This window comes from Cetorhinus maximus, chromosome 1 (assembly GCF_964194155.1).
Source record: "Cetorhinus maximus chromosome 1, sCetMax3.hap1.1, whole genome shotgun sequence".
NCBI classification, from domain to species: Eukaryota; Metazoa; Chordata; class Chondrichthyes; order Lamniformes; family Cetorhinidae; genus Cetorhinus; species Cetorhinus maximus.
The window spans coordinates 166,565,499-166,578,322 of record NC_135879.1 but is presented as its reverse complement, the minus strand read 5'-3'; the positions used below and the strand labels follow the sequence as shown (position 1 = coordinate 166,578,322).

The 12,824-nt window shown below is 43.9% G+C and overlaps 1 protein-coding gene across 2 annotated transcripts in view; it reads left to right on the top strand.

Moving 5' to 3' along the window:
• Positions 1 to 12,824, top strand: part of LOC144684961 (uncharacterized) — a 154,649-nt gene that overhangs the window by 87,150 nt on the left and 54,675 nt on the right. For both annotated transcript variants that reach the window (XM_078549438.1, XM_078549429.1), the window contains exon 4: positions 3,267 to 3,369. In XM_078549438.1, coding sequence (XP_078405564.1) covers positions 3,267 to 3,369 — 103 coding nt within the window. The remainder of the gene's footprint in view (positions 1 to 3,266; positions 3,370 to 12,824) is intronic.

The following is a 12,824-nucleotide window of genomic DNA, read 5'->3' as shown; positions in this document are numbered from 1 at the left end:
TCCACATGACCGAGCTGCCCTGTCATGACTTACCCTTAAATTACTCCCTTTACTTTTACTTCCCCTTGTTTAGAAAATATTAAGGACAGTAGAAATACTCAGAGTCCTACTTACCAAGGCCACTGTTCTTCTTTCCGAGGAAAGGCAGAAAATGAAAGGATCACCTCCTTCCCTCTTCAGAGAACTCCTTCACTCACCAAACTCCAGCTGAAGCACTCAAATGCAGCCCAAAGCAGCACTCCAGTGTAGTCAAAAGCAGCACTGTAGATGGCTTACTTGTTGCTGTCTGAATCTAGCTTCTGAAAACTTGTTTAAGCCAGTTAACTAATTAACTAGCTGCAGGTGATTTAGGGGGCAGTAAAGGGAACTGAGCGATTTTTTTGCATGCAAAGTCTCTGATTTGTAAGTAGTGTGTGCGGGGCAGATCATATTTCCAAGAGAGAGAGTCAAAAGAAGCAAAAGTATTATCAATGTATAAGTTAGCAAGGGTTTTGACGCCCCTCACATCAAAACAGACTTGAAAGGCAGAATCGCCTAATGAAGATGGAAATAAATGATTTGCATTAATAGGGCTGCATAAAGTGAGAGATTGTAGCCCAAAGTGTGGGTCCAAATCATAAGTGATTGCCTAACGATAGGGTTTGAAGAAAAGTGACTGGTTGAGAAAGGAATGGAGGAGCACAACAGAGAAAGCAGAGTTGTGGATTGACCTTCAACTGCACCTACGCTGATTTAGCTGAGTCTGAATGAAGCCAAAAAGAAATATTACGGATATTAGCAGACCAATAATGAAACTGAAAATTTGGCAGTGCCAAACCATCTAAATGCTTGGGACTTCGTAGAAAAACTTTACAATTTCTGGGTGTTTTCTTATTCCAAATAAAGGAAGAAATTAATTGGTCTATTGCAACAAAAAATGCTTGGGGATAAATAGTGGAATACACTGAAATAAGTATAGAAATTTTGGCAAAATATTTATCTTTACAGAATTTATACAACCAACTAAAGAAAGGGGTAAGCTAGACCAGTGTGCTAAGTCCTGCTTCTTATGTTCCAACAAAGGTTAACCATTACAAATAAAAGATTAAGTATTTTTGAACCAGAGCTCATCCACCTGAAGAGTGTTAAAAACTGACCAAAAGGAAAGTATATATGCATATTTGGAAAATAATAAGAAAAAGAGAAAGGAGAGAAGGGAGAAAAAATAGAAGAAGAAGGGGGGAAGGAAAGAAAAGCTTACATCACCTCCCCAAACGAGGTGACTGCTACCCCTCACAGCTAGTGAACTATTTGTACTCATCTTACCAGTGTGTCTTGAAAAGACAGCAATATACAATCAAATATCCCAAACAAAAGTATTGTAAACACCCAGCATATGCTAAAAAGGTACAAAATCTGTCCAGAAGCAACAGTTTAGTAATACAGTTCCTAGCAAGAGAGGGAGAATATAGAGAGAAATTCAACTCTCAAAGAATTGAATTGCGCATGTGGTAAAAAGTAAAAAATAAACACCCATAGGATTTATGTAAAACTTGCCACGATTGTGCAGTTTGGACATTAGATAGAAAGAGATTGGTATAACCAACAAAACTTATCGTATAACAGATCCATCACGCATGGTTACCTAATTAACCATTGAATACCATTTTGTCCTGGGTGAAGTCATACTATGACTTATTAAGAGAAGGTACAATTGTGTCCTTGAAAAAGGTTGAAGCTTCTTGCGGCGTGTTGAAAATCTTACTCACGCGGTTGTAAGTTACATGCAGGTGAGCAGGGTGGAGAAGGCCATATTTAAGTCTAGCTTCATGAAGTTGGGCTTTAATAGATTTGTATTCTCCACGACGTTGGGCTTGATCCACGCTGAGGTCAGGGTAGATGAATACCTTGCGTCCTCATAAGTATAGTTGACCCTTTTCTCTAGACAGACGCATAATTTGCTCCTTCACTCATAGTGATGCAGACTTAGTATTATCGGCCTTGGGGACTCGCCATGCTGCAGCCGTGATGCCAGAGAGCGATGGGCTCGATCCACTACTGGCGGTGAATCAAAACTCTCCTTGCTGAAAACCTCCAAAAGAATTGCCTCAGTAAAAGTTGTAGGGTTTCCCTGTTCCGCACCCTTGGGCACCGAGAGAATCCTTAAATTTTGTTTTCACCTGCAATTCTCCAGGTCATTCACCTTCGTCAGCAATTTAGTATTTTCAACTTCCAGCTGGGTGCAGCGAGCCTCCAGAGCCGCAATTCTGTCATTGAAGTCAGTAGCTGATTGTTTAACATCCTGCAACCTTTGATTGAAGGAGGTGGCAGAGGCTTATAGAGTAACAACAGAAGCTTGTAGAATAGCAACAAAGGAATGCAGTTCCGAATGGAGTCCAGCAAATTCAGCAAAAATAGTGTTCGAAAAGTCAGCAAGTGTGCTTACAGAATTAAATTCAGCGTGGTAAACCGCCATGTTGTTACTAGCTGCAGTATCTGACACCGCAGTTGATAAAGCACCAGGCCTGGTTTCATTCTGATTGTGTTTGCCTCTGGGTTTAGACATTTTGAACGTATGTCATTTTTTCCAGAAATGTTAACTCTGTTTCTCTCCGCAGATGCTGCCTGACCTGCTGAGTAATTCCAGCAATTTTTGTTTCCATTTCAGTTTCCCAGCATCCGCAGTATTTTGCATTTGGACGAGTAATCTAACTGTCCTTTGGTGATGATATGTCCATGCTGTACTTGAGTGGACATGATAATGGTTTTATCCTTGCTGTATGGCACAGGTGACATAAGAACATAAGAACATGAGCCCTCCTCCATGAATGATACCATCCATGCTGCATGTAAAATCACCATCATTTTAACACATAGAGGTATTTCCAATAACTGTCTAGTTTCAATGAGCCTAGAGTCAAATCTTTTTTGGAATTTTTCTTCTGTTACTTGCCTTCACTAAATTGATGTTCTACAAATTAATAAATGAGTGGTCATGGTTTTCATGGAAGAAAAAGGGTTTACCAGGAAATGAAAATGGATTTCCAATTTCTCAATTTGATAAGGACTGTTTTAATCTTCCTGCTGCCTCCATTCCTGTTCTATATTCAATTCTTTCCTTTGAATCAAAGTTTTCCAGTTTACATATTTAATAACTTATATTATGACTGAAACTCATTTAGGATCTTTGTTAAAACTAAATAGAAAAGGTTGCCTAGCTCTGTACTCCTAAAGTTACATAATATAAACTTAATCTTGTATTGAAGTATCACTTTTTTGCATTCCAGGTGTAGAGCCAAGCTTTCTCCCTTCAACATCACGATTCACATCCAGAACAGAAACACAGTTCACTGTAGGCGGCCACCTGAACCATGCCAAGTTACTCAGTTCGTACGTACAACTTACATATTGGTTTCAAAGTAGAATTTATGTACAACTATTGTCCTCAAACAATTTATTTCAGACGTTTTCAAAATCACTCAACATTTAAATTGGTTTGAGTATTTTACAGTAGCAGGGTAAATATTAGAATGTGATTTACAATCTGGAGGCTAAAGAAAGATTTACATTCACTGCTGTAGGGTCAAAATCTTGGAACTCCCTCCCTAATAGCAACATGGGTGTACCTACACCATATGGACAGCAGCGGTTCAAGAAGGCAGCTGCCACCATCTTCTCAAGGACAATTAAGGATGGGCAATAAATGCTGGCCTAGCCCGTGATGCTTATATTTCATGAACAAATTTTATCATTTTTTGCTAGAATTGCACCTGACCAGGAAAAATGGTAGGTCACCTGCATGTCCTGCCAAACCAGGATGTGTTTGAGGTAACAGGCATTAAAATCCAAAAGCTTTGTTTGAAACATCAGCATATATTATCAAATAATAAGAAACATCGGGAGGAATTGATAGTCCCAGCCTAAATGACGGGATCCATAGCAGATTGGGAATCCATTGGGATCTGCAGCTTTGACTCTGTAACTGAACACGACATTAACACGTGCTCCTAGGTTTCCTGACCAATCAGAAAGGATGGTGTGATGATGCACCCAACCTGTCAAAGGAAGATTTCTAATTAAAGGAACCCTGGTGGGGATTAGAAAGGCTCAACTAGATGTGGGTTCCTGAAGCTGCAGCAACACAGGACTGGAGAGGAGACCTAGGAAGGCCACTCCCAGTCTCTCACTTTTACCCAGAGATCCTGTTGGGGGGATCTGAAAGGCCTCCTGTTGGGGGGATCTGAAAGGCCACAATAAGGTGACTTTTCCCAAGGTTTGGGAGGAAGAGGGCATCCTCTCCAATGAAGCAGACATGATGGAAGTGGTCAAGAAAGTCAGCACCAAATGTGTGCTTCCTCCAACCTGGAGGCAGTGCACCACGAAGATCCAAGGCCTTAGGAGGGAGGGAAAGATGAGTGGCATAACATTTTCCCAGCATTCCCCTGCACAATGCGCTTCAGAACAACATATCTTCCAACTCTTCAGAATGAAGAAGAGTCATACGGACTCGAAACGTTAACTTTGTCTTTCTCTCCACAGATGCTGTCAGACCTGCTGAGTTTTTCCAACAATTTTTGTTTTTGTTTCAGATTTCCAGCATCCACAATATTTTGCTTTCACCTTGCAACTCTATTCATTCCTTTCTTCCTATGCACCTCCTCACATCACTATCTGAGCAGACAACACTCGCACTCCCCTTCATCCTATTGCCCTCTCATTCCCATAATGCACAGTCTCCCTCCACAAATGTTGTTCTTCCTTCCTCTCCACGCAAGCCATTTCTGATACTCATAACTCTCTGCATTCTCTCCTTCCAGGAGAAGAGAGCACACAACTGTGGGGAAGTGTCAGAAACCTGGGTGGGGTGGTCCTCCAGTGGGAAGGAAGTCTTGTTTCAGGGGGCTGCTGGTGTCAACAATGACCTGCCATGAAATCCTGAGCCTCTAGTGGCACTGGTACTTAGACATGTGAAGAGAGTGCTGATCCTCTGCTTATAGACCAGGTGTTGGAGGGGTCTCACCTCCTTGGAGCTAGATCTGTGTCAATCCCCTCTGCCCTGTAGAGGGTGATGTAACTGAGGCTGTTGCTGGTGTTGGTGTTCCTTCTCCTCTTGTTCTCCATCAGAGGTGCAAGGTCACACTTTACAAGCTGTTTCCATGCATGTGCTGAAGAATGACAACAGGGGAGTGCGGCTGAAGGTGAGGGAAGTGCAAGGCAGGTGTAACTGACTCCCCAGAAGTTGGCAATCTCCTGTTGAAAAGTGAGAGCTGATCCTCAGAAGAAGTTCTGTGATCACCATCCTCTCACCTGGGGAAAATTTCCCGCCATTATTTCACAGCTATGCAATGAAGAATATTTTGCAAATTGATTATTAGCAATCTTTCGCTGTCCATCTTCTATCAGCGGGTCCTGACCATAGTTTAACCTTGTAATGGAGGCAGATCATGAACAGCAGGAAGAGGAAATGACAGGCAGGCAGCTACGTTAAAGGAAAAATAAAGAAATACTTTGAAGTTACAACTCAGAAACAGGCTATTCAGTGTAACTTGGCCAAGAGGGGGTTAATAGTTCCATTCATATTTATCAACCCAATTTCCATATCCCTTCATCCACCCTCCGTTTTCTCCATGCACTTATCCAATCTAGCTGTGAATAGTTACATAGGGCAAAACTTTTAGCTTGGTGGGCGGGCATGTGGCAGGCCTGCTCGAGCATAAAATGACGCATGTTGACATTGGGCGAGCTTCCTGACGTCAATGCGCAGTCGCGTGATGTTTTGTTCGGTGGGCATGTACCAGAGTCGGCAGCCCACCCGCCAACAATTAAAAGGCCTGTTAAGGCCATTAAATTATCAATTAAGTTGAATTTTTCATTGCTCATCCAACCCTACGGGCAGACGAAAAGGCCAAACGACCTTTGCACTTTTTAGGAAACCTAACATCTGTTGTGGGGAGATTATTGGAATTTATAATTAAGCACTTAGAAAAATTTGAGCTGAATGGAGAGAGCCAACATGGATATGTAAAGTGTAGGTCATATCTAACCAACCTAATTATTTTTTGAGACAGGGGATTGTGTATGAATGTAGTTTATATGGACTTCCAGAAGCATTCATGAAGGTTTCACATAAAATACTGTTATCCAAAATGATAGCTCAGGGAACTGAAGGCAAATTATTGACCTAGATAGGAGATTGCTTAAGCAGGAGAAGATAGAGAGTAGGGATAATCAGTATGTACTTGAATTGGAAAGAAGTGGCCAGTGGTGTTATGCAGTGATCTGTGCTGGGACCTTAAGAGCGCATTGTACTTATTAATGACTTAGATAACACAAAAGAGATCCATATATCCAAGTTTGTCAATGGCAGAAAGATTGGTGGCATAGTAAGTAGTGTAACCAGGAGCATAAGATTAGAAAGAGACATTGATAGATTAATCAAGTGGGAAAAATTGAGGTGGATGGATTTCTACGTTGGTAACTGTCAGGTCATCCATTTTGGGTTAAAAAGAGCATCGATCTGAGTATTTCGTAAATTGTGAAAAGCTAGGAACAGTGGAGTTCCAAAGAGATTTGGGACTCCGTGTATACAGATCACTAAAATGTAGTAATCTAATCAAAAATGGTAATGAAATGTCACCTTTATAATGATAGGGCTAGAATATAAAAGGAAGGAAGTTTTATTACAGCTATACATGCTACTGCTTATACTGGGGTACTGTGTACGGTTTTGGACACTGCAAAGGACATAGCAACCTTGGGAGGAGTGTAATGCAGATTCACCAGAATGTTACCCGGGCTCTCAGTGTTAGATTGTGAGCAGTGGTTCCAAAAACAAGGCTTGTTTTCCTTGGATCATAGAAAAATAATGGGTGATTTGCTTGAGATTTTTAGGATTTTTAAAGGAATTGATAGTGTAAAGAGAAACATTTTCCATTGGTGGGGGGCATAATCTTAAAGTCAAGCCAGGCCATTCAGGAGAGAGTTCAGGAAATACTTCTTTGCATAAAGCGTGCAACCCTCTCTCACAAAAAGCAGCAGATGCTAACTCAATTAATTCTGAGATGTTTTCTAGCCAAGGGTATTAAGAGATGTGGAGCCAAGGTGGGTGGATGGAGTTAGGATACGGTTCGGCCATGATCTCTGTGAATAGTGGAACAGGCTCGAAGAACTGTATGGCCTAATTTTTTTATATGTCCCATCTCAGGTCTCTGGATCCGTTTTTAGGCATTCAGCTAAATAAGATTAAAGGGACAGCCTGTGCGGTATTTAATGGAGGTGATGTGGGTCTTGCCTGCCTGCTAGAGAACCAGACCCGACTCACCTCCTTTTGGGAAGGCCTGTCGTCTTAAGTGCCTCTTAGGCACTTCTCTGGGATCGAGGACCCTGGGGGTGGAAATCCCGCCTGTGAGAACTGCTGGCCAATCAGAGGCCAGCAGCTGTGCATTGCTCGGCAGCACCACTGTGGGAGCAGTGGCAGTTGCTGGTAATGCACCCATCCGAGGCTCAGGATTGCTGAGGGATCCAGGCCACAGGTGAGTGAAGGGGGGATGGGGTGGTGAGACGGAGGGGAGTTGGAAGCAAGGGCAAGGAATGGCACTAAATCTCCTTCCCAATGCTGAGTCTCTTGTTCTGGAAGTCTACAAGGAGTGCCGACAAGGCTTGCTTTCCGAGCTTCCTGCATGGCGATTCCCTGCCTGCCATTGGGTGAATACCAATGGTGGTGGGATGAGTGCCTTAAGTTGGGATCAGTTGCGACCCGCCACCCTCCCATCCAATTCGATTCCCCCACCCCCCACCCTGCCACTAAACTTGCCACAGTGGAGGGCATTCCGCCCCTTGTGTGTGAACTATAATGACTTAGTTGCCTTCAGTAGGAGCTATTTCAGAATCTGGTCTAATCTAGAGCATTGAAGTCAAAGGAAAAATCACTATTATCTAGCTGCTTCTTTATTGAAAACAGTTTAAATTCGATGTCCATGCTCCTTGTTTACTTTCAGACAATTTGGCAAGCTCTTTCATTTCTCCACTGTCTTAATTTTGCTGCTAAATAAGATGTACAGGATTCTATTGAAGAATAGCTAGAACAACGGGTCACTGAACAAAAAGATTTGAAAGAAGTAATTTTTCAGAAAATGCAGGGAGAGTTGAGCGTTTCTTTCAGACAATTACTTTAAAATGCCACATCAATATTTTGAAAATAAGCTAAGAAAGTGATTTCTAATTGGAAGCGGTTTTACACTGACAGCCTGCCTGACTGACAGTTCTTTAACATGTACCATTAGGGGGCAGCACATCATTAACTTTGAAATATCACACCCATGTTCACATCACAAAGAGAAAGATGACTCTTGCTTTTAGCCATTTTACAGAATTATGGAATGGCTACCACACAGAAGGAGGCCATCTGGCACATCACGAGTCATCTAGTCCCACTCTCTTGCCATTTCCCTGTAATCCTGCGAATATTTTCTCTTCAGATAATTATTCTGAGGATGTGGATGAGTCCCACACTTGTCTCGCTATCCACCTGTCTGGAGTTAAAAGCAGCTAGAAAATTGCAAAGGAGAAACCACTAAAGACATATGAAGAAAGATGCTGCATGATAGTCTGGCGAAACCGTCAATAAAAAAAATGATAGGGTGAATGAATTGAATTTCTCAATTTAAAAAAAAACATTCACCACTATTTTTTCAATAACCAATATTTATGATATCCAAAATTTTAAAAGAAATAAATTCAAGAAATACATACTTCACAGCTGTATGTTTCAATTAACTGAATTACGTTTTATGTACCTTTTGATTCCTACCTTAAAGTTATTAGTTTTAAGACCTTGGCCTACACCAAAAGCCTGCACATCAATTTCTTATTTTTCCCCAGAACAATGGGGCTTCCAATCACGTTTGCATCTTCTACACATCACAGAATCTCAGAATTATTACAGTGCAGAAGGAGGCCATTTGGCCCATCGTGTCTGCACTGGCTCTCTGTATGAGCAAATCACTCAGTGCCATTCTTCTGTCTTCTCCCCATAACTCTGCACATTCTTCCTTTTAAGATAATAATCCAATTCCCTCTTGAAAGCCTCGAATGAACTGATCTCCACCGCGCTCTCAGGCAGTGCATTCCAGGCTCTCAACGTTTCCCCTCATATTGCTTTTGCTTGTTTTGCAAATTACTTTAAATCTGAGCCCTCTCGATCTATGAGTGGGAACAGTTTCTCCCTATCTACTCTGTCCAGACTCCTTATGATTTTGAACACCTCTATCAAATCTTCTCTCGCCTTCTCTCCTCCAAGGAGAACAGTCCTAACTTCTCCAATCTATCTTCAGAACTGAAGTTCCTCATCCCTGGAACCATTCTTGTGGATCTTTTCTGCACTCTGTTCAATGCCTTCACATCCTTTCCAAAGTGTGGCACCCAGAGCTGGATGCAATACTCTAGCTGAGGCTGAACTAGTGTCTTATACAAGTTCAACATACCCTCCTTAGCAACACAGCAAATGCAACACACTGGACAGCAGGGACACAGTAAAACCCAGACTGTTGAGTTTGGAAATGGACAAAATCAGGAGAGATGTGTGAAAAGTGGAAAACAGAATAAAAGGACAGAGATCCTTGCATAATCTGATGGGGAAATAAAGCAGTGATCAATAGGAAATAGAGGGTATTCCTTCTAGATTAAACTTCTTGAAATGCGCAGAAACTTATTTTTGACCCCCTCTAGTGGGATTGTCTAAACGTGTGCTGTGGGGTGAATTATTGTTAAATTGGAAAACACAGGAATTCTGATTCAAACTAGTCTTTCAAGAAACTCTGCAATTTCTGCTGGGTCTCTGATGGAGACTGAGTTGTGTATAATATATAAATGTTGTGGGAGTATGTTCAGCTTCAGTGCTGTGAGCAAGTCAGAGGGTCAGATTTGAGGGAATGTCAGGGAGGCGGTACTGAAGGAACGTTCCAGTGTCGGAGGGTCAGTACTGAGAGAATAATGCTGTTTAGGAAAGGAAGCACTGATGCAGGCTTGGATTTTCATCCGTGCGTCGGATGTGCAGAGTTGGGAGAATTCCCACCTCCGCAAAAGCAACTTCTATAAATGTGGCCTCGAAAGTCTGATTTTCGGTCTGTGGGGGGGGGGTCAGCCATTTAGGGATCAGGGCAGGCGACCCCAAAAGTAGTGTGGGGTCGGAGATGGGCCCGGTGTGGGTTGGGCAACTCGGGTGCAGATAAAAAGTGGGCCTTCAGAAAGGTTTGAGAGGCTGGAAGGTGATGGTCCTGTGCTTCATAGGAGACGTCATTGACTTGTCAGGTGAGTGGGAACTCTGTAAATATTGTACCCCTGTTAGTCCTGGTTCAGATGGCCCATCATGGGCTTTCCCTGGGAAAAAAACTGTCATTGTTGCTGCCTATTCACAGCGTACTGTAATGAAACACTGAAGTCACGGAGTGGATTCACAAGACACAACCAATGAGATGGCATCGTCTTGGCACCACTACCTGCTAAAGATATTCCACAGTAATGTAGTTAGCTGCCATGCCTCAGTGAATGAATAACGTACAGTGCCATGGTCATTATTCTACCTGCTTGCTCTCTTGCTACCCGTCTATCCCATCTGTGCCCACACAGTTGAGCCTTGACCAGGCCCCTCACATCTGCACACTGTCCTGGCACGACAGTGTGACTAAGAGTGAGTAAGGCAGTAGGGCTGTCAGTGGTCACAGAGCACAGCATGCTACCTTAGAGTCACAGCCACAATATCCATGGCACCAAGCATTTGTGCAGAGCCATTTTCTCCACCAAACCTTACCAGTAATCATTGATGATATGGTGAAAATGGTTAGTGCGTGTAAACACATAGAAGTAAATGAGAGCATTGTAACCTGAATGGTTCACAACACTTTTCACCTTACACTTGTAATGTTAGAATGTCACACAGAGGAGATGTTGGGGAAGGGATGCATCCAGCTGCCCCACACTTCTCAGATCAGGACCTGCAAGTTTTAGTTGAAGTGTTCCAGAGGAGGAGAGCAGTCCTGTGCCCTGCTGGCCAGTGTAGTCCACCAGCCAGCCACCAAGAAGGCTTGCATTCAAACTGTGGCTGTGGTGAGCGCAGCAGGAGAGCAGCAGAGATCTTGGATATAGGACTGCAAAAGGTTCAATGACCTGCTGCGTTCCAGCAAGGTGAGTAGCTTGGCTCATCCACACAGAGCTCCAAGTGAGGCGTCACATCTGCATGCTTCAGCTAAGGTGTGAGGCCTTGCACATACCTCTGCTACAGCATTGAGGTTTGTATGTGTAAGCTACTCATGCAGGAGTGCATAGAACTGATGTGAATGAGCACTGTGATGCTCAGACACAATGAAGAGCAATATCCCTTCATGCACTATATTTCAGGCTACTATAAATTCAAGTTATCTCTGCAGTCAAAGAGAGTGAAGAACACCAAAGAGATGGCCCAGACTCGGGGTGATGCAGCCTGGCCGATACCAATTAAAGTGGTGGAACAGGTGGCCATGGAAGTAACCAGGGTGCCGGAGCAGCTGTCTGTTGGTGACGGTGAATAACCAGTGTCAGGCGATAAAGGCAGTGTTAAAATCACCTTGGCACATGGTGGTGATGGTGGAGGTCATGATGTCACATCACAGCTTAAAAAGAAGATGGCATGAGAGTGTGTGCAAGGATGGGTTATTGTGTCATAGTGGCAGTGCGAGCATGCTTAAAAGTAATGGCATGGATCAGAGCCTGCTTACATAATGTGAAGTGCTATACCTAAATAACCCCTTTCGTATCTCACACAGGTCCTAGCTCCACTCCCTCACCTCCCCTGGCCAGATCATACCTCGGGGATCAAGAGGAGGAAGAAATGCCTGAGGAGACAGTGTCACATTTGACTAGCCCACACTCCACCAACACAGACACAGACACCAGCACATCGGAGGGATGTGTAGGGTGGCACAGGGTGAAGGGCACCCCACCAGAGTGCAGGAGGGGGTGTCAGAGTCAGAGACATCTGTGCTCATTTCCGTTCAGAGGTGGGGAGGAAAGTCACAATGATGCTCCAATGGGCAGGAACATGGAGCCTCAGGAATCAAGGGTAGATGTGTGGAAATCTGGCCGAGTTCCCTGAGGCAGTGGGAGCTCTTGGACTGTTAATGGAGGAATCCATCACCGCCATGAGCTCCACATTGTCCCTGGAGCTCAACTGCATGAGCTCTGAACTTGAGAGATTGGCCAATCTCATGGAGAGACACAAGCAGCAACACACGGAGTGGATGTAAGAGCAGCGTCTCAGACAGGAAAGGGTGCACTGCCTCCCTCAGTAGCCTAGATCAACCCACTCTGGGTATGAACACTGACATCCATAGGAGCTGCGTACCCTGAACAGGAGGGTCGCACTATTGGCACAGTAGTTGCTGGAATGGGCGACAGCTATGGACCAGCAGCCAATCCCATCAACCCCACCTGAGGACCAACCCAGGGCTGTGCAGATCACTGAGGAGGGTGAAGGTACCGACAGCTTCTCAGCTTCCACCTCCTCAGCCCCTCCGCCAGAGCTCTCATCTGCTCCACAGGTTCCACAGCTGCCTGTGCAGAGATGCAGAGGCTGTAGTCTGAAGGAGGTTCCCAATGGGTGCCTGCACGATGAGGCCAGCCAACATGCTCCTCATTGCAAAGACTGAGATGTGAACAGCCTGCCTCCACCTCCTCCAAGGCAACACAGAGCGGGGGCGGGGGGTGCACTTCGTAGGAGTATGTGTGAGCGTAGGAGTATGTGTGAGCGTGGGCTGACGTCTCACCTAGAGCACTAATGGGTTCATCTGGTTACACTTTTCACATTGTAAATA